The sequence below is a fragment of the Barbus barbus genome (assembly GCF_936440315.1).
Source record: "Barbus barbus genome assembly, chromosome: 25".
NCBI lineage: Eukaryota > Metazoa > Chordata > Actinopteri > Cypriniformes > Cyprinidae > Barbus > Barbus barbus.
In genome coordinates, this window is record NC_136753.1 from 30818939 (window position 1) to 30837427 (window position 18489).

At 41.6% G+C, this 18489-nt stretch overlaps 1 protein-coding gene across 4 annotated transcripts in view; it reads left to right on the plus strand.

Moving 5' to 3' along the window:
- Positions 1-18489, plus strand: part of LOC306845318 (ubiquitin carboxyl-terminal hydrolase 9X-like) — a 52587-nt gene that overhangs the window by 1863 nt on the left and 32235 nt on the right. For all 4 annotated transcript variants that reach the window (XM_079378031.1, XM_079378028.1, XM_079378029.1 and 1 more), the window contains exons 2-15: positions 221-480; positions 1154-1299; positions 1385-1464; positions 2465-2577; positions 2655-2873; positions 7685-7800; positions 7893-8144; positions 8245-8383; positions 9520-9672; positions 11579-11683; positions 12512-12718; positions 16787-16923; positions 17021-17154; positions 17243-17330. In XM_079378031.1, the coding sequence (XP_079234157.1) occupies positions 379-480; positions 1154-1299; positions 1385-1464; positions 2465-2577; positions 2655-2873; positions 7685-7800; positions 7893-8144; positions 8245-8383; positions 9520-9672; positions 11579-11683; positions 12512-12718; positions 16787-16923; positions 17021-17154; positions 17243-17330 (1991 nt within the window). In that variant the 5' untranslated portion in view covers positions 221-378. The remainder of the gene's footprint in view (positions 1-220; positions 481-1153; positions 1300-1384; positions 1465-2464; positions 2578-2654; positions 2874-7684; positions 7801-7892; positions 8145-8244; positions 8384-9519; positions 9673-11578; positions 11684-12511; positions 12719-16786; positions 16924-17020; positions 17155-17242; positions 17331-18489) is intronic.

Here is an 18489-nt window from a genome sequence, read left to right on the forward strand (position 1 = left end):
ACACGCGTCTGATGATGATGATCACAGACTGAACAAATGCGTCCGCTGTGTTTCTATGTGAGTTTGTGCGAGTCTCGTCCTGACTGCTCGTGTTTGTTTGGACGGACGACAGCAGCTGGTCTTCACCGGTTAAAGTTAGCAGCAGCATCTGATCTGCACAGCCGGTTAAACTCAAACCCGTCTCAGCTCTTCTCAGTCTGTGTTTCTGTGTGTCTTGCAGGAAATGCGATGGTCTCTGCGGCTCGGCCTGAGCTCCAGGTGCTTCAATCTTGCTCCCTCAGCCGCCTGAAACGCCCCGCTGCCGCCCGGCCTGTAGATTCTCGCCCGGTGCCCGCCACATAAACGGACAAGATTGCAAAGATCTGCCCCACATCGAGCATGACGGCCACCACCCGTGGCTCGCCCGTGGGGGGCAACGAGAGCCAGAGCCAAGCGCCAGACGGCCAGAACCAAACCCAAACCCTGCTGCCCCAGAACCAGGTGAGAGAGAGAAACACACGACAGCTCGAGGGAAGAGCTTCCTCTCTGTTCACCTGTGTTTCTATAGCACCTCATACAATACAGATTGAGTCAAAGCAGCTTCACAGTTAGAAACAGAATCAATGATGGAAACGGATTCAGCTGTAAAGCAGATCTAAAAGACAACAGTGTCATTATTCAGCTCAAGTTCAGTTCAGATCAATAACAGTGTTTATTTCAGCTATAAGCAGTTCTGTAGTGTTGTTGTTCAGTTCGACTCTCTTCATTGTTGATTCACTTCAATGCATTAAAATACAACACGCTGAAATGTTTTGTGAAGTTCTTAAAGCAATTCATTAGTCAACCTGCCCACTAATCAGCTAGCCATTGTTGAACTGTTAGTCAAGCACCAAACCAATTCTCTTTATTAGTTATTTAGCTGATCAGTGTTAGTGGCTCTATTTTTTTTTAATAAAAAGAAAACAAGTATTGTAAGAGTGCAAGTGTTAAAGGATCAAGTGTTTTTTAACACATAAATAAAAAATAAAACGAGTAAATAGAATAGAGAGTGCTAGTGTTAGAGGGTCATGTATAGATATTATTATTAACCATGTTAACCGAAGCATCAGTAAACTGCATAAATAACAGCTTCCTGTTGTTCCGCTTCCGCCTGATGTTGTGCTGTTGTGTTTAGACGCCCTCACCAAACTCCTCCAATGAGACGACACCCATCAGTCCGCCAGAGGAACCGGGGCAGGGAGAAGCCCCGCCCACACAGGAAGAGGAGGAGCCTGCCTTCCCCCACACAGACCTGGCCAAGCTGGACGACATGATCAACCGGTCAGCAGCGGCGCCGATCTCAGACTGTGCAGGTTTTCTCTCAGTGTGGAGTTAATGTGGTTTAATGTGGTTTCCTGTGGTTCAGGCCGCGCTGGGTGGTTCCGGTCCTGCCCAAAGGAGAGCTGGAGGTTCTGCTGGAAGCTGCTATAGATCTCAGTAAAAAAGGTCAGATGTCGCAGATGATCAATCAGAAGTGGATGAGATAGGGCTGCACGATAAATGGAAATGATGTCTCAATCACGATTAGGCAGAAGCTGTGATAGTCATGCGCATCTTGTGAAGCACGGTTCTGTGATCAGTAGTAAATCTCCAGAGAAACTCTAAATACGCCCCGCAGAAGAAACCCAGGAGATCCCTATAGCACTCGCTGAATAAACAGAAGATTTAACCGCTTTCATTGATTCAGCGTGACTAATAAACACACAACTATGACAATATATGGCTTATCTGAGTTCTATTATTATAATTTTCATAGGGGGTGGTGATGGCGCAGTGAATAAGACACATGCCTTTGGTGTGAGAGACCCGGGTTCGAATCCACTGTGAGACACCAATGTGTCCCTGAGCAAGACACTTAACCCCTAGTTGCTCCAGAGGCGTGCGACCTCTGACATATACAATTGTAAGTCGCTTTGGATAAAAGCGTCAGCTAAATTAATAAATGTAAATGTAATAAAGTAGATAATAATGCAATGCCTTTATCGCTGCTTAGAATGCTATGAAATATGTTGCTTGTCTTATTCTGTGTAAGAAGCCACATCATCTCACAGGAGGATTTATTTCAAACACTCGACTGACGTTATGAAGTGAGTTTGGAGTAAAAACATGTTATTAAATGTGGTATTTTCAGAAGGAGCAGCATTTACTACACAGAGCCGTAGTTCATTGAGAAGCTACGCCAACAGCTGTCATTATCGCAGCACGATTACTTCGATTTCATATCATTAAATCATTAAACACGGTTTTGCGTAGCTTGTCAGTGAAGTACGGCTCTGTGTAGTAAATGCTGCTCTATCTGGAAGCACGTGATGGAGATTTACTACTGAACACAGAACCGGCTTTACTGACGAGATGCGTGTGACTGTCGCAGTCTATTAATCGTGCAGCGCTAGGATGGATGTGTTCAGGTGGAGTCATTGTGTTTTCTGCTGTTTGTGGTGTTCAGGGTTGGACGTGAGGTGCGAGGCGTGTCAGAGGTTTTTCCGCGATGGCCTGACAATCTCATTCACCAAAATCCTGACGGATGAGGCCGTGAGCGGCTGGAAGTTTGAGATCCACGTGAGTCTGAGTCTGTCTGTGATCGGAGGGTTCAGACGTCTCTCTGATGCTGATCTGTTGCTCTCGTCCCGTTGCAGAGGTGCATCATCAATAACACCCACCGTCTGGTGGAGCTCTGCGTGGTCAAGCTGGCTCAGGATTGGTTCCCTCTGCTGGAACTGCTGGCCATGGCCACCAACCCGCACTGCAAGTTCCACATTTACAACGGCACGCGTCCGTCCGAGAGCGTTCCTGCGGGAGCACAGCTCGCTGACGATGAGCTGTTCGCCCGGCCGCCCGACCCACGCTCTCCTAAGGTACAGCGCTCCTTCTGGGCCCGTGTTCACAAAACATTTATCTTGCCTCTAAGAGTTCTCCTAAATGAGACAAACTTGTACTAAGGAATAGAGAGAAGTCTTAAACTCAGTAAGGGGGCGGGGTTTACCTCGTTGCTAAATTTAGGACTGACACGCCCATTATTTTTAAGATTTTCTCTTAAATCGGTGAGTTATGAGTTACTTTTAGCCTTAAGATGTTTTGTGAATACAGGCCCTGATTTCCCAATCACAGCTGAGTGTGACGCTTTTAGTGCAGTTGTCAAACACAGAGCAGTTATTGAGAAATCTCTCTCTTACTGATCAGTCACTGGTTAAAAAATATACAGTGCCCTCCATAAGTATTGGAACAGTAAAGACAAAATTGCTCTGTTGGCAGTGGAGTCAAGACATTTACAAATATGATTAAAAGATGAATATGAGACAAAACTACAGAATGTCACATTTTATTATTAGCCGTTTCAACACATACATGTTTTACCAAATAAAAAGAACAGCACTTTTAGAGTTCATCCCACTCATTGATGTGAGCATAAGTATTGGGACAGTTGAACATAAGGCAGATATAAAAGATTAAAAGCTATTATTTAGTTGCAGATCCCTTGCACACAATCACAGCAGTGAGTCTGTGACCCATAGACATCACCAGACTCTTGCTCTCATCCTTTGAAATACTTTTCCCAGCCTTTAATGCAGACAATCCCAATTGTTGCTTGTTTTGGGGAGTTTCTGCCTTTACTCTCCTCTTCAGCTGCTGAAATTCATGTTCAATCAGATTTAAATCTGGAGATTGACTTGGGCAATCTAACCCTTTCCATTTCTTTGCTCTTATAAACTCCTTGACTGAACTGCAGGGTGTTTTGGGTCATTGTCCTGATGCAATATGAAGCACTTCACAATGAATCTGGTGGCATTTTCTTGAATATTGGTAGGCAAGATGGTTTTGTACCCTTCCAAATTCATTCTGCTACTGTCATCATACATTAAGTCATCAGTAAAGTTGAGAGGGCCTGTTCCAGAGACAGCCATGCATGCCCATGCCATGACACCACCTCCACCATGCTTTACAGATGAGGCTGTATGCTTGGGATCATCGCAGTTCCATTTTTTTCTCCACATTTTTGCTTTCCCATCACTTAGATAAAGGTTCATCTTTGTCTCATCGGTCCATAAACACAGTTCCAAAACTCTTCTGGCTCACCTTTGTGCTTTTTTGCAAACTCTAATCTTGTCTTTCTATGTTTGGTGCTGGTCAGAGGTTTGCATCTTGCTGTGTAGCATCTGTAATTCTGTGTCAAAGTCTCCTGAGGACAGTAGATTGTCAGAGCATCACCCCAGCTTTCTGGAAGTTGTTGGTGATTTTACAGACACGTCTTTTAGGGTTCATTTTCACAGCTTTTATGATTTGTCTGTCATCAACTACTGTTGTTTTCTCAGTCGATCAGGTAGTTGTTGGTTGCTGGTGTCGCTGGTGGTTTCCAAACTCTTGATTTCTCCATGCCCTTTGTTTTTGCTAGAGCTCTAACTGACTTCCTCTTTTCTTTTAGCATCCAAATTGCTTGCTTTTCTCTCAAAGTCAGCTCCCTCGTCTTCATCCTGGTTTGTGTTTGTCATCATCGAATGCAGGATTCAGAATACAGAAGTAATGGATATAACTGATACGACACATTCCCTGCTTTTAATATCTGAAGAATTAACGCAACAGGACACAGCTGATCACTTAGAAAGACCTGTGAGGAAACTGCTCCAATACTTATGCTCACATCAGATAGAGGGATGAAACTCTAAAAGTGCTGAACTTCTTAGCTGGTAAAACATCTGTGTGTTGAATCACCCAATAATAAAATGTGACATCCTGTAGTTTTGTCCAATATTCATCTTTTAATCATATTTGTAAATGTCTTGACTGCACAGACAACAGAGCAATTTTGTCTTCACTGTTCCAATACTTTTGGAGGGCACTGTATATTCAACAATCACAGGCAGTCATTCAGACAGGATGATGCACAGTAGAGGGCTGCATTGGGATTGGCACCGGGTCCCAACGCAAATCTCGCGGGAGCGGGTGGTTTGAACTTTGCTGCGGGCGGGAATGGGCGGCTAAAAAAAAACACTGCGGGATCGGGAGGTAGCCTAGCGACATGTCAACAAAATCAAAGTACTTGAAGTCTAAAGAAACGCGCGGTAGCCTAAGCGTTTTAGACGTCCCCGATAGCCCAGGCTATATTCATCTTCCCTACCAGTGCGTCAGAATACATGCAGGTCAGGGAAAGAAACAAACATGAATCTCTTTAATAATAGCAATACAATACTTTTTTTTTTTTCCTGCGGGACGGGAGAAGACACAAAATCAATGCATCTCTATTATCGTGCGGGAATAAATTCTCAGAGTTTTGCGGGTGCGGGCGGGAGTGGACATACATATTGCGGGAGCGGGTGGGAGTGTAACACACACGTTGCGGGAGCGGGCGGTAATGGTCAGAAATTCGGCGGGCGGGAGCGGGATGAAGAAAACAGTCCCGCGCAGGGCTCTAATGCACAGCTCCGCTGAAGAGCAGGAGGTCATTTGCATTGAAGCGGTGTTAGGAAACACAGATGTATTTGATTAAAAACAATCAAACACATGTCTGTGAAACACAAATTAACCTCCACGTAAGAGTGTAGTTACTGGTGTAATTACATTTGACAGTGTCTAATTAAAGAGGGTAATATGAATTGAGAAATAAAAATTCCCTTGATCTTTTGACATATAAGAGGTCATTGTGCTATAAAAACATCCTGTATATTTCAGAACTCAAAACTTTGTCGTTAGTCTAGAAACAGTTTATATTGAAGGCAGTCTGCCAAACGACAGCTTGTGGAATGTTCTATTCTAAGATGTCATAGTGTGGATAAGCTCTGCATCCGCAGAAGATGATCAACGCCTGCTTCTACAGTGCTGTCTGTTTAGCCCCGCCCACCGATTCTACATCACTAGGTGTGTTCGACTTCATGCAGCGCCATAAAAACCGATCGGTGTCTGACTTGAAGCAGTGCATGCCGGTTAGAAAATTTATCCGACTTGAACCGACGCCACGTCACTGTCACGTGTGGCATCAAAGTACCGCGAGAGCGTCTCGAGAGCAGCCGGCTCACTCAGCCGCCGCAGTTTCTCCAGAGCGACTGCGGGAGTGCTGATGACAACACAGCTGTTTCACGATTGGCCAAATTCACCACATGACAACAATGACGTGTTTCTAACATCTTCAAATCCAATACAGCTCACAAATCTTATTTTACTTGGAAAATATCACATTCATGTGAAAAAATGGACTAACGCTAAGCCAAACTTTGAACATTTTATAAAAGAGATTAAACAATATGGTTCTACATTTGATAAAATTAAAGAACAAAAAAGCAAGAAAGCCCTATGAAGCTTTGTTAAAATTGTTGTAATTGTACCCTTGGCATGAATTGTTTCACTTATTCTTATGTTTATTTGTTTTTGTACAAACCCTTGTTTAATTTTTGCATAATAAAAAAATACTGCTCACAAATCTGTTTTTAGAACAGTACAAGCTTTTTTACTGTTTAGTCACAATGTTATATTGAGTTACATTTAATAAAAAAAAACACTGATAAAAGCAAATATACCCCCACTTTATTGGTATTTAAATAGTATGTTTATGTTGAACTTTATTCTTGAACAGATGGCCCTGTATTAAGCAGTATATAAAAAGTGTTTCTGTTGCTCATGAAAACATTTCTGAAACGTCCGTGCGTTTGTAAATATTGCATGTTATTCACTTCATCTGTGATATGGGTATCCAAGACAGAGATCACCGTCTCTTTAGCCCCGCCCACCGATTCTACATCTGTCTGTTTAGCCCCGCCACCGATTCTACATCTGTCTGTTTAGCCCCGCCACAGATTCTCCATCACTGTCTGTTTAGCCCCGCCCACCGATTCTACATCACTGTCTGTTTAGCCCCGCCCACCGATTCTAAATCGCTGTCTGTTTAGCCCCGCCCACCGATTCTACATCTGTCTGTTTAGCCCCGCCCACCGATTCTAAATCGCTGTCTGTTTAGCCCCGCCCACCGATTCTACATCTGTCTGTTTAGCCCCGCCACAGATTCTCCATTACTGTCTGTTTAGCCCCGCCCACCGATTCTACATCACTGTCTGTTTAGCCCCGCCCACCGATTCTACATCGCTGTCTGTTTAGCCCCGCCCACCGATTCTAAATCGCTGTCTGTTTAGCCCCGCCCACCGATTCTAAATCGCTGTCTGTTTAGCCCCGCCCACCGATTCTACATCTGTCTGTTTAGCCCCGCCCACCGATTCTACATCTGTCTGTTTAGCCCCGCCCACCGATTCTACATCTGTCTGTTTAGCCCCGCCCACCGATTCTACATCTGTCTATTTAGCCCCGCCCACCGATTCTACATCTGTCTGTTTAGCCCCGCCTACTGAATCTACATCACTCTGTTTAGCCCCGCCCACCGATTCTACATCAGTCTGTTTAACCCCGTCCACCGATTCTACATTGCTGTCTGTTTAGCCCCGCCCACCGATTCTACATCTGTCTGTTTAGCCCCGCCCACCGATTCTACATCTGTCTGTTTAGCCCCGCCCACCGATTCTACATTGCTGTCTGTTTAGCCCCGCCCCCGATTGTACATCACTGCCAGGGAGCAGTACAAAATAAAAAACAGAGGCAGTTCATGATCCCTTTAAAAGAAGACATGATAATATTTGATCGTAAGCGGTTTGGTTTGGTCGTGACCTCGTCATTGGTGTCTCTGGTTCAGGGTTGGCTGGTGGACCTCATCAATAAGTTCGGGACGTTGAACGGGTTCCAGATTCTGCACGATCGCTTCATGAGCGGCCAGGCTCTCAACGTGCAGATCATCGCCGCTCTCATCAAGTACGTCCATCTGCAGTCCATGCCTGTTAAATAAACACGCTTCTGCTGCTGCGAGTTCTCCAGAGTCTCATTGTTTCTCCATTATTTTCCAGACCTTTCGGCCAGTGCTACGAGTTCTTGACTTTGCACACGGTGAAGACCTTTTTCTTACCCATAATCGAGATGGTTCCACAGTTTCTGGAGAACCTCACAGACGAGGAGCTGAAGAAGGAGGCCAAGAACGAGGCCAAGAATGACGCTCTGTCCATGATCATAAAGTCCTTGAAGAACCTGGCGTCTAGAGTTCCGGGTCAAGAGGAAACCGTCAAGAACCTGGAAATCTTCAGGTTAAAAATGATCCTTCGGTAAGCCGTTGTTTCTGGTTCACTCTCTGGTTTATAAGCTTGAGTTACTAGTTATGATGTTGAACTGATCTAGTCTAATCTGCTCTCCTCTGTTTTACAGGTTGTTGCAGATTTCCTCGTTTAATGGGAAAATGAATGCACTGAATGAAGTGAACAAGGTGATCTCGAGTGTGTCGTATTACACTCACCGGCACGGAAACCCGGAGGAAGAGGAGTGGCTGACCGCGGAGCGAATGGCTGTAAGAACACAATCAATCCATCCCCGTCACTCTCACATTAAATATGACATGGAAACACAGCTCATAGAGAAAGAGAAACGCCGCTCAACTGTTTCGTGTGCACCAGTAGATTAAACCTGTTCTGTGCTGAATATCCACCTAATTTGGTATTTCTGCTCATAAATGACCAGCCTTTAAAAACAAAATTGCATGTAAATCTCTTATGCTATATTATCACTCAGTATTGGATTTAATCTTTTTGCCAACTTTTTTTTTGGAGTGAAAAAAGCATTTGTGGATACTTTGTTGTTATACTCTGTGTGAACAAAGTAAGTTTTAGTCCAACGTGATAACATTAACTAGCATATCGTGTGAAAAGAAAATCCTCTCCAAGTCTAAATGACTAAAGCCCAGCTCACACTGCGATTTTGGCCACGATTTGGTCATCTGAGACAAATTTTGAAAATCCTATAAGATTCCTATAATCCTAGGCTAAAATCGGTTGTCTAGATCGCTGGTTTGACATGTTCACCGACCACCGATTAATGGGCGTTGCGATCAATTTTTTCCTCCGATTAAATTCTGGCAGTGTCAGAAGATTTCAGACACTTTCCTGCAGTGTGACATCTCCTACGATGACCGTCAAACCAAGAACCAATAGGAGCACTGAACCTGATGACGCAATTAGCGCGACAACTTCAAACCATTCATTATTTGTAAAAACAATATATGTACAAAGTAAAGTTTACTTAGTTTATTTATTAAGGGGCAGGATGTTTAAACTCTAATAACAAAATGACCTCAAGTTCGCTCTGTAGAACTGGAAGTCCATCAAGTCCTCTTTTGCCCAGCCATGACTTGCTCCACACACGTCGTTTTTTTTTTAACATCAAGGCATGTAATTAATAAAACTAACGTCCGTTTTTGTCGCGTCTTGACTGTCGTACAGTCTGACATTAAGACAACTGAGATCCTACAGTCTGACATGGGGATCATGTTCGTACAGTGTGACAAACAACAATCGCAAAAAACTATTAAAAATTAAGCCCGGCTTAACACAACATGAGGGGCAACTGAAGAGGACATCTGAGCAGTTCTGTGTGTGTGTACGTGTGTGTGTGTTTACGTGTGTGTGCTCATGATGTTGTTTGTGTCAGGAATGGATTCAGCAGAACAGCATTCTGTCCATCGTGCTGAGAGACAGTCTGCACCAGCCGCAGTACGTGGAGAAGCTGGAGAAGATCCTGCGCTTCGTCATTAAGGAGAAAGCGCTGACCCTGCAGGACCTGGACAACATCTGGGCGGCTCAGGTTCATCACTGCAGCCACATGACTAACCTAACTAGTTACGGTTATACTAGTTAACCGGCCCGTGATCCCACTGACATCGGTCTGAATGAAGCCAGCCGTTCAGCATGTCTCTACATATCTTCCTGTAGACTTTTATCTCATTGATCTTCACAGACCGTATAGAGCGCATGTCTCATCCACAGTTAACGTCTGTTTTCTGACATGGTATTGTTTTTATTGTTGAACAGTAAAGGGCTCTACTCCCTCAAACAGATCGGGATAAACTGTTGTTACTGCTGGGAAAACCTTTCCTGGTGACCCAACATTTTTCCGCATGATGCCCAGACCAGAAAGAATTCAGAAAACCAGTTTTTCTGTGTTTCAGGAATGGACTCCAGCTCCAGTCACCTTTATTTCTATTGCGCTTTATAGTCAAAGCAGCTCTATAGTGTTGAACAGGAAAATAGTGTTTCAATAATGCAAACAAAATTCATTTCTGCTGTAAAGCACAACAGACAATAACAGCACAATAGTAAACAGTCAATTTTCAGTTTAAAGGGGTCCTATTATGCTCTTTTACAAAGTCTTGATTTTGTTTTGGGGGTGTACTAGAACATGCTCGCATGCTTGGTGGTTCAAAAAAATCGCATTATTTTTCACATAATTTAAATTATTACAATACCTTTCTCCTCGGCCTGACACAAACGACTTGATTAGTTCCGGGTTTGATGAAGGCCCGCCTTCCGAAAAGCTAAATGTGTTGTGATTGGTTAGCTGTCCCAGTGCGTTGTGATTGGCGAGCAGCTTAGACGGTGTTTCAGTAATGCCCCGCCCCTCGCCAGAACAGCAAGTTCCTCAATATTGCCATATCTATTCAGACCCAGGGAATATTGAACAAGAAGATCACGCAGAACCTTTGCACGCATGGATATTGCAAGACATATTAAAGTGGTAATATTATTGTTGTTGTTTTTTTGGCTAAATAACGTTTTAGATGGGATGTCAACAACAGCTTAAAAATAACTGCATTGACTGTGTACAGATAAGTATTATGCTTATTGTTCTTTAATTCTAACATTATAACATGAATTGCAGTGAAACTGTTATACAGTTGAATTTATTTATACCGTAGTCCCACAGACTTACTCTATTTGTGGACGTTATATATGCAAATTAATTCTAAAGCAGGAGAGATCGAGGTTTCCCCGGTAACACAAAACAGAGCTCCGCTCACAAACGCTGCTTTATCAGGCAATACATGCAAGATGAAATGAAAAGCACATCCATAATTTTCTGAAAACAGTTGGTTTCCATCAGAAATACAGTGATATAAGAACACCAGCACCGGGGTTTGATTTTGAAACGTGCAGTGCTCAACCAAGAGTTCTCTCCTCCCCCCAACTATTCAAATTTCCATAGGCGGGATTTATTTGAATGATATTCTAATGGACTGCTTTGTGATCACAAATACAGGAAAACAACTTTGTAGTTCTTAAAAAGGGATTTTTTTGAAAACGAAATATCTCCCTTTGGAGTGGACTTTGAGATTTGTAACTTTGTAGATCGTTTTATGCCCAAACATACACACTACACACTGACTACAATTAAAAAAGCGAAAAAGCATAATAGGACCCCTTTAAGTCAGTTTATTGTTGATTCAGTTCAGTTTAATAACTTTCTAAATTTCGTCTATTATGGAATGAGTTTAATCTGTAAAGCAGCTCTGGAGAAAACAGTGATGTCATCTTGAGCTCGGTCCAGTTCTCTTCCAATACTGTGTTTGAAAACGAGTCGATTATATTGCCAGATATGTCCAGAAGGAAGTGCATGCGTAAAGTTTTAATTGGGATTTACTTTGATTGCTTTGAGTCTGAAGTCTGTTGTAGACCAGGTAAGGTATATCATCTACTGTGTCCTGTTTTCTCAGGCTGGTAAACACGAAGCGATCGTCAAGAATGTCCACGATCTTTTGGCCAAGCTAGCGTGGGATTTTTCCCCGGAGCAGCTCGATCACCTGTTCGATTGCTTCAAGGTGAGCCGCCAAAACACTCGTACACTGCTGGACAAAATTATTAGAACACTAGTATATCAGCAGCTAAAAATGTTTTTAAGTCAGTTATTTCTATCTTCTGCTGGAGTGTGTCAGTAGGAAATATCAGTTTACATTTCCAAACATTAATTTAGCCATTAATTGTAATAATCCAGTGAGATTTTTGAGATCTGATCTGATCATCATCAGTCTGTCTGGAGTGACATGAAGAAACAGAACAAACTGAGACTAAATCCAGAAGAACTGTGTCTCCAAGACGCTTCAAGAAACCTCCTGCAAAGCTACAGAACTGTTAACAGTTTTAGGCACTTGTGTAAAAATGCTGTAAAATGAGGATGCTGTCAAAAATAATGTCATAAATAAATTTGCTTTATCAATTAGCTTCTGTTAACTAAATGAAATCAACATTTGTTGTGAGCATCCTTTGTGTTTAAAGCAGCTTTTGTCCTCGGTGCTCTTGAGCAGAGTTTCTCAGGAGCTTTGCAGGAGGTTTCTTGAAGCAGAGACACAGTTCTTCTGGATTTAGTCTCAGTTTGTTCTGTTTCTTCATGTCGTTCCAGACAGACTGATGATGATCAGATCAGATCTCAAAAATCTCTCTGGATTATTACACTTAATGGCTACATGAATGTTTGGAAATATAAACTGATATTTCCTACTGACACACTCCAGCAGACGATAGAAATAACTGACTTAAAACCATTTTTTAGCTGCTGAAGATACTAGTGTTCTGATCATTTTGTCCAGCGCTGTAATACGGGGCTCTTTTGTTGTGAGGATGCTGTGATAACTCTGTGTGTTCTGATGCAGGCCAGTTGGACTAACGCTGGTAAGAAGCAGCGGGAGAAGCTTCTGGAGTTGATCCGCAGGCTAGCGGAGGATGATAAGGACGGAGTGATGGCTCACAAAGTGCTCAACCTGCTGTGGAACTTGGCACACAGTGATGACGTCCCCGTCGACATCATGGACCAGGCTTTGAGCGCCCACATCAAGATCCTGGACTACAGCTGCTCGCAGGTCTGAGTTTGACTGCATCTCTTCCAGGGTTTCCGCTGTGTCGTAAAAAGTCTTAAATTGTACAAGAAAGTCTTAATTATGATTTCAAGAGGTCTTAAATTTGGAGAAGGAAAGACCAGAATTGCGATATGGCTGAATGCAATGATTAAACTTCAAAAGGCTATGATTTCATTAAATAAACATGAGCGCTGTAAGTTCAAAGTCCGGTGCTAAGTTAAACTAGTGCGCGTACGAGTGCCTTCTTTCACTGCATGATTCAGGCTATTAAAATGCATTTAGAATGATCACATAATTTAAGATATGGGGGCAGAAAATGTATAGCCTATATTTATATCATTTCATATGGTTAATATCACATGAAGAGTGCCGTTTTTTTCTCCAAAAGTCAGCCTGATTACAAATGTGATATTGATTTTACGCAACCGTTCAGTAAACAAGAAGTTAATATTAAGAGACTTATGTTTTAGACACCATATTTCCTGCTTTTGCTCTATTTCTACAACAAAAATAATTCCAAGCACAGCCACAGCACTGTTTTGTGTCTCTGAGCAACATGACGGTGTTTCGTTCGTAGAATGCAGGTTAGCATTCTGTGTCCCTCTGAGCTGCATTAAAGAGTGAATGCCACTTCAGATGCATTGCAAAGATACATTTTGTTGATACTGATTTCATTTGCTTGGTAACACCCCAAATGCAAGAATTTGACTCAAAAGATGATGCACACTTTTAGAAAAAAATGGCTTAAAGGTAAAAATGCCCATAAAACTTAATTTATTAATTTCTTTCACTGCTGTGAACTGACCACACAGAATATGAAGAATATAAAAAAAATTCAGGAGTCAGCTGTCCATGGTAATCTGTAAGATACCAGCACAATAACACACTCAGCAAAATATTGTCTAATTATAGTTATCGATAAAATCCCAGAAAATATCTAGATATAATTTTTTGTCAATATCGCACGGCCCTAATTCATGTTATTTAATTTATATAGTAGTTTATTGATAATTGTTTAAATCAATATAATAATTAATACTTTTGACTTATCCATTTTCTTAAAAATGGTTTAAAGGCTGAAATGTAAATGATTTTATAAAACTTTTTGTTTTTGTGAGAACTTGTATCTGAATTGTAAATTATGCTTTTTACAGTCATTTTACAGTTTAATATGGTACTATAGACTTTGCCCTACCCTGCTCATATGGTATTCATTTTATTTGTGCAGGTCTTAAAAAAGGTCTTAAAGTCTTCAATTTGAGCTTAAAAATCCATCTGATTTGAGCTTAACTTCCCATCATGCACCTGTGTGCTGTCTAGGTGTGTTGAAATGAATCGTGTCTAAGATGCATCGCGATGCAGTAATGAACCGTAATTGATTATAGCCTTCTGACGTCATTCACATCACGTGTTTGTCATGCGAGTTTTACAAAAATGTACCCACTATTTTTAAATCCGAGATCTGGGCACATTTTGGAAAAACCAAGCTCAGTGTGGGGAAAAAAACATGTTCAGAATCAATTCTGAGCATGGTTTTGTCCCGCAAATGATGTGTGTGTGCGCTAGAGACAATGTTTTTTTATTTATTACATTTTTTTTTTTAGTGTAAGATTTCCTTTTAGGTGTTTAGTTAGGTAGATATGTCTGTGTGTAAGGATTGCATTGTGGTTGCTGCTGTAACAATATAATTTCCTGTGAAGGATTAGTAAAGCATTTAATAATAATTAATTGCACAGAATAAGCGCTGTGAGACGCGTGTGCATTGCTTGACAGTGTTTGCTTCCACTCGCCGTTATTTCAGTGTTTAACTTTAGATATGCTTTCATGATATCATCACAATCGAATCGTTGACATGATAACCGTAATCGAATCGTTGACATGATAATCGTAATCGAATCGTTGACATGATAACCGTAATCGAATCGTTGACATAACCGTAATCGAATCGTTGACATGATAACCGTAATCGAATCGTTGACATGATAATCGAATCGAATCGTTGACATGGTCTACATAATCGTAATCGAATCAACATAATCGTAATCGAATCGTTGACATGGTCAACATAATCGTAATCAAATCGTTGACATGACCATCGGAATCGAATCGTTGACATGATCATCGGAATCGAATCGTTGACATGATCATCGGAATCGAATCGTTGACATGACCATCGGAATCGAATCGTTGACATGATCATCGGAATCGAATCGTTGACATGATCATCGGAATCGAATCGTTGACATGATCATCGGAATCGAATCGTTGACATGATCATCGGAATCGAATCGTTGACATGATCATCGGAATCGAATCGAATCGTTGACATGGTCTACATAATCGTAATCGAATCAACATAATCGTAATCGAATCGTTGACATGGTCATCGGAATCGAATCGAATCGTTGACATGGTCATCGGAATCGAATCGTTGACATGATCATCGAATCGAATCGTTGACATGATCATCGGAATCGAATCGTTGACATGATCATCGGAATCGAATCGTTGACATGATCATCGGAATCGAATCGAATCATTGACATGGTCTACATAATCGTAATCGAATCAACATAATCGTAATCGAATCGTTGACATGGTCATCGGAATCGAATCGTTGACATGATCATCGGAATCGAATCGTTGACATGATCATCGGAATCGAATCGTTGACATGATCATCGGAATCGAATCGTTGACATGATCATCGAATCGAATCGTTGACATGATCATCGGAATCGAATCGTTGACATGATCATCGGAATCGAATCGAATCGTTGACATGGTCTACATAATCGTAATCGAATCAACATAATCGTAATCGAATCGTTGACATGGTCATCGGAATCGAATCGTTGACATGGTCATCGGAATCGAATCGTTGACATGGTCATCGGAATCGAATCGTTGACACGGTCATCGGAATCGAATCGTTGACACGATCATCAGAATCGAATCGTTGACACGATCATCGGAATCGAATCGAATCGTTGACACGATCATCGGAATCGAATCGTTGACACGATCATCGGAATCGAATCGTTGACACGATCATCGGAATCGAATCGAATCGTTGACACGATCATCGGAATCGAATCGTTGACACGATCATCGGAATCGAATCGAATCGTTGACACGATCATCAGAATCGAATCGTTGACACGATCATCGGAATCGAATCGAATCGTTGACACGATCATCGGAATCGAATCGTTGACACGATCATCGGAATCGAATCGTTGACATGATCATCGGAATCGAATCGTTGACATGATCATCGGAATCGAATCGTTGACATGATCATCGGAATCGAATCGAATCATTGACATGGTCTACATAATCGTAATCGAATCAACATAATCGTAATCGAATCGTTGACATGGTCATCGGAATCGAATCGTTGACATGATCATCGGAATCGAATCGTTGACATGATCATCGGAATCGAATCGTTGACATGATCATCGGAATCGAATCGTTGACATGATCATCGAATCGAATCGTTGACATGATCATCGGAATCGAATCGTTGACATGATCATCGGAATCGAATCGAATCGTTGACATGGTCTACATAATCGTAATCGAATCAACATAATCGTAATCGAATCGTTGACATGGTCATCGGAATCGAATCGTTGACATGGTCATCGGAATCGAATCGTTGACATGGTCATCGGAATCGAATCGTTGACACGGTCATCGGAATCGAATCGTTGACACGATCATCAGAATCGAATCGTTGACACGATCATCGGAATCGAATCGAATCGTTGACACGATCATCGGAATCGAATCGTTGACACGATCATCGGAATCGAATCGTTGACACGGTCATCGGAATCGAATCGTTGACATGGTCATCGGAATCGAATCGTTGACATGGTCATCGGAATCGAATCGTTGACACGATCATCGGAATCGAATCGTTGACACGATCATCGGAATCGAATCGTTGACACGATCATCGGAATCGAATCGAATCGTTGACATGATCATCGGAATCGAATCGTTGACATGATCATCAGGATCCCGTCACTCACCGTAGGTTTTGTTTTTGCCGTCTCACAGGACCGCGACACACAGAAGATGCAGTGGATCGACCGCTTCATCGAGGAGCTCCGGACGAATGATAAGTGGGTGATTCCGGCTCTGAAGCAGATCAGGGAGATCTGCAGCTTGTTTGGAGAAGCTCCTCAGAACCTCAGGTGAGTTCATATTACACATTCTGCTCCGTCTTTAAATCCAACCGTTTTTAAGATCTCTCTGTTGGCGGTGTGTGATTATCGTTCATCTCTCGTGCAGTCAGACACAGAGGAGTCCACATGTCTTCTACCGCCACGATCTGATCAACCAGCTCCAGCACAATCACGCGCTCGTCACGCTGGTGGCCGAGAACCTGTCTGCGTACATGGAGAACATGAGGCAGTTCTCCAAAGGTGTGTGTCGTCTGACAGCAAATGCATTGTTTTGCTTCCAGTTTTGCTGTAAATGAAAGCCAACTTTTACTGTAATTCTTTGGCTCAGAGCATACAGGGTTTGATCCTCAGACGGTTCGAGCTGGAAGCCGGTACAGCCACGTACAGGAAGTGCAGGAGAGACTCAACTTCCTGAGGTCAGTGGTGTCTTTGTCTTACACACACACACACACACACACACACACACTCTGTAAAATTCAGGAGTTTCTAAAGTTTTTTTATTTTTTTATAGTTTTATTTGTAGATATAATGTGAAACAAAACACATATGTGACCCTGGACCACAAAACCAGTCATAAGTGTCAATTTTTATTATCTTTCCATTGATGTATGGTTTGTTATGATCGGACAATATTTGTCTGAGATACAACTATTAGAAAATCTGGAATCTGAGGGAGCAAAAAAATCTAAATATTGAGAAAATCTCCTTTAAAGTTGTTCAAATGAAGTTCTTAGCAATGCATATTACTAATCAAAAATGAAGTTTTGATATATTTATGGTAGGAAATGTACTAAATATCTTCATGGAACATGATCTTAATATCCTAATGATTTTTGTCATAAAAGAGAAATGTATAATTTTGATCCATACAATGTATTGTTGTCTATTGCTACAGATATACCTGTGTTACTCATGACTGCTTTTGTGCTGCAGGACACATATTGTATACATAACATTACAAACACATTTTTCTTTTATAAAAGCAGAACTATGTAACAAAAGACAGATAAGAAAAAAAAGAACCATACAACTCAGAAATCATCTATTTAACTGTATTAATAATTCATATAAAATGTATTACGTAATTATGTATGACATTGCAGTTAATTTGCAGTAAGAGAATGTTAATGCTCCTGAAATATCCCCAAATTTTTCCAAAGATTTCTGTGATTTCCTAACATTGAAGAGGATTTTCTCAGGGGTGCAGTATGAAATGAGCTCGTTGATCCAGTGTTTTCTGCGACTTCAGTTCACTAGCCGTACAGCCAAAAGTGTGAAATACTTTTTATGATGAGACTAATTCAGTAACCCCTAATTTCCAAATTGTAGAATCATTCAACAGGACAATTCCAGAGCATATGAAATAAATCACCTTCGGATGTTTTACACCTTTGACATTTTGAAGATACACCAAAATTTATTCGGACACCTTCAACATTTCATAATGGTAATAAACTATGACAAGAACTCTGAGTTAAACTGTCAGAACAAATTGATCTTGATAAAGTCAGATAACTTTGATAGAAAGGAATGAAATGAATTGGGTTGAATAGCTGTCAGCTGATAAATTTAAGA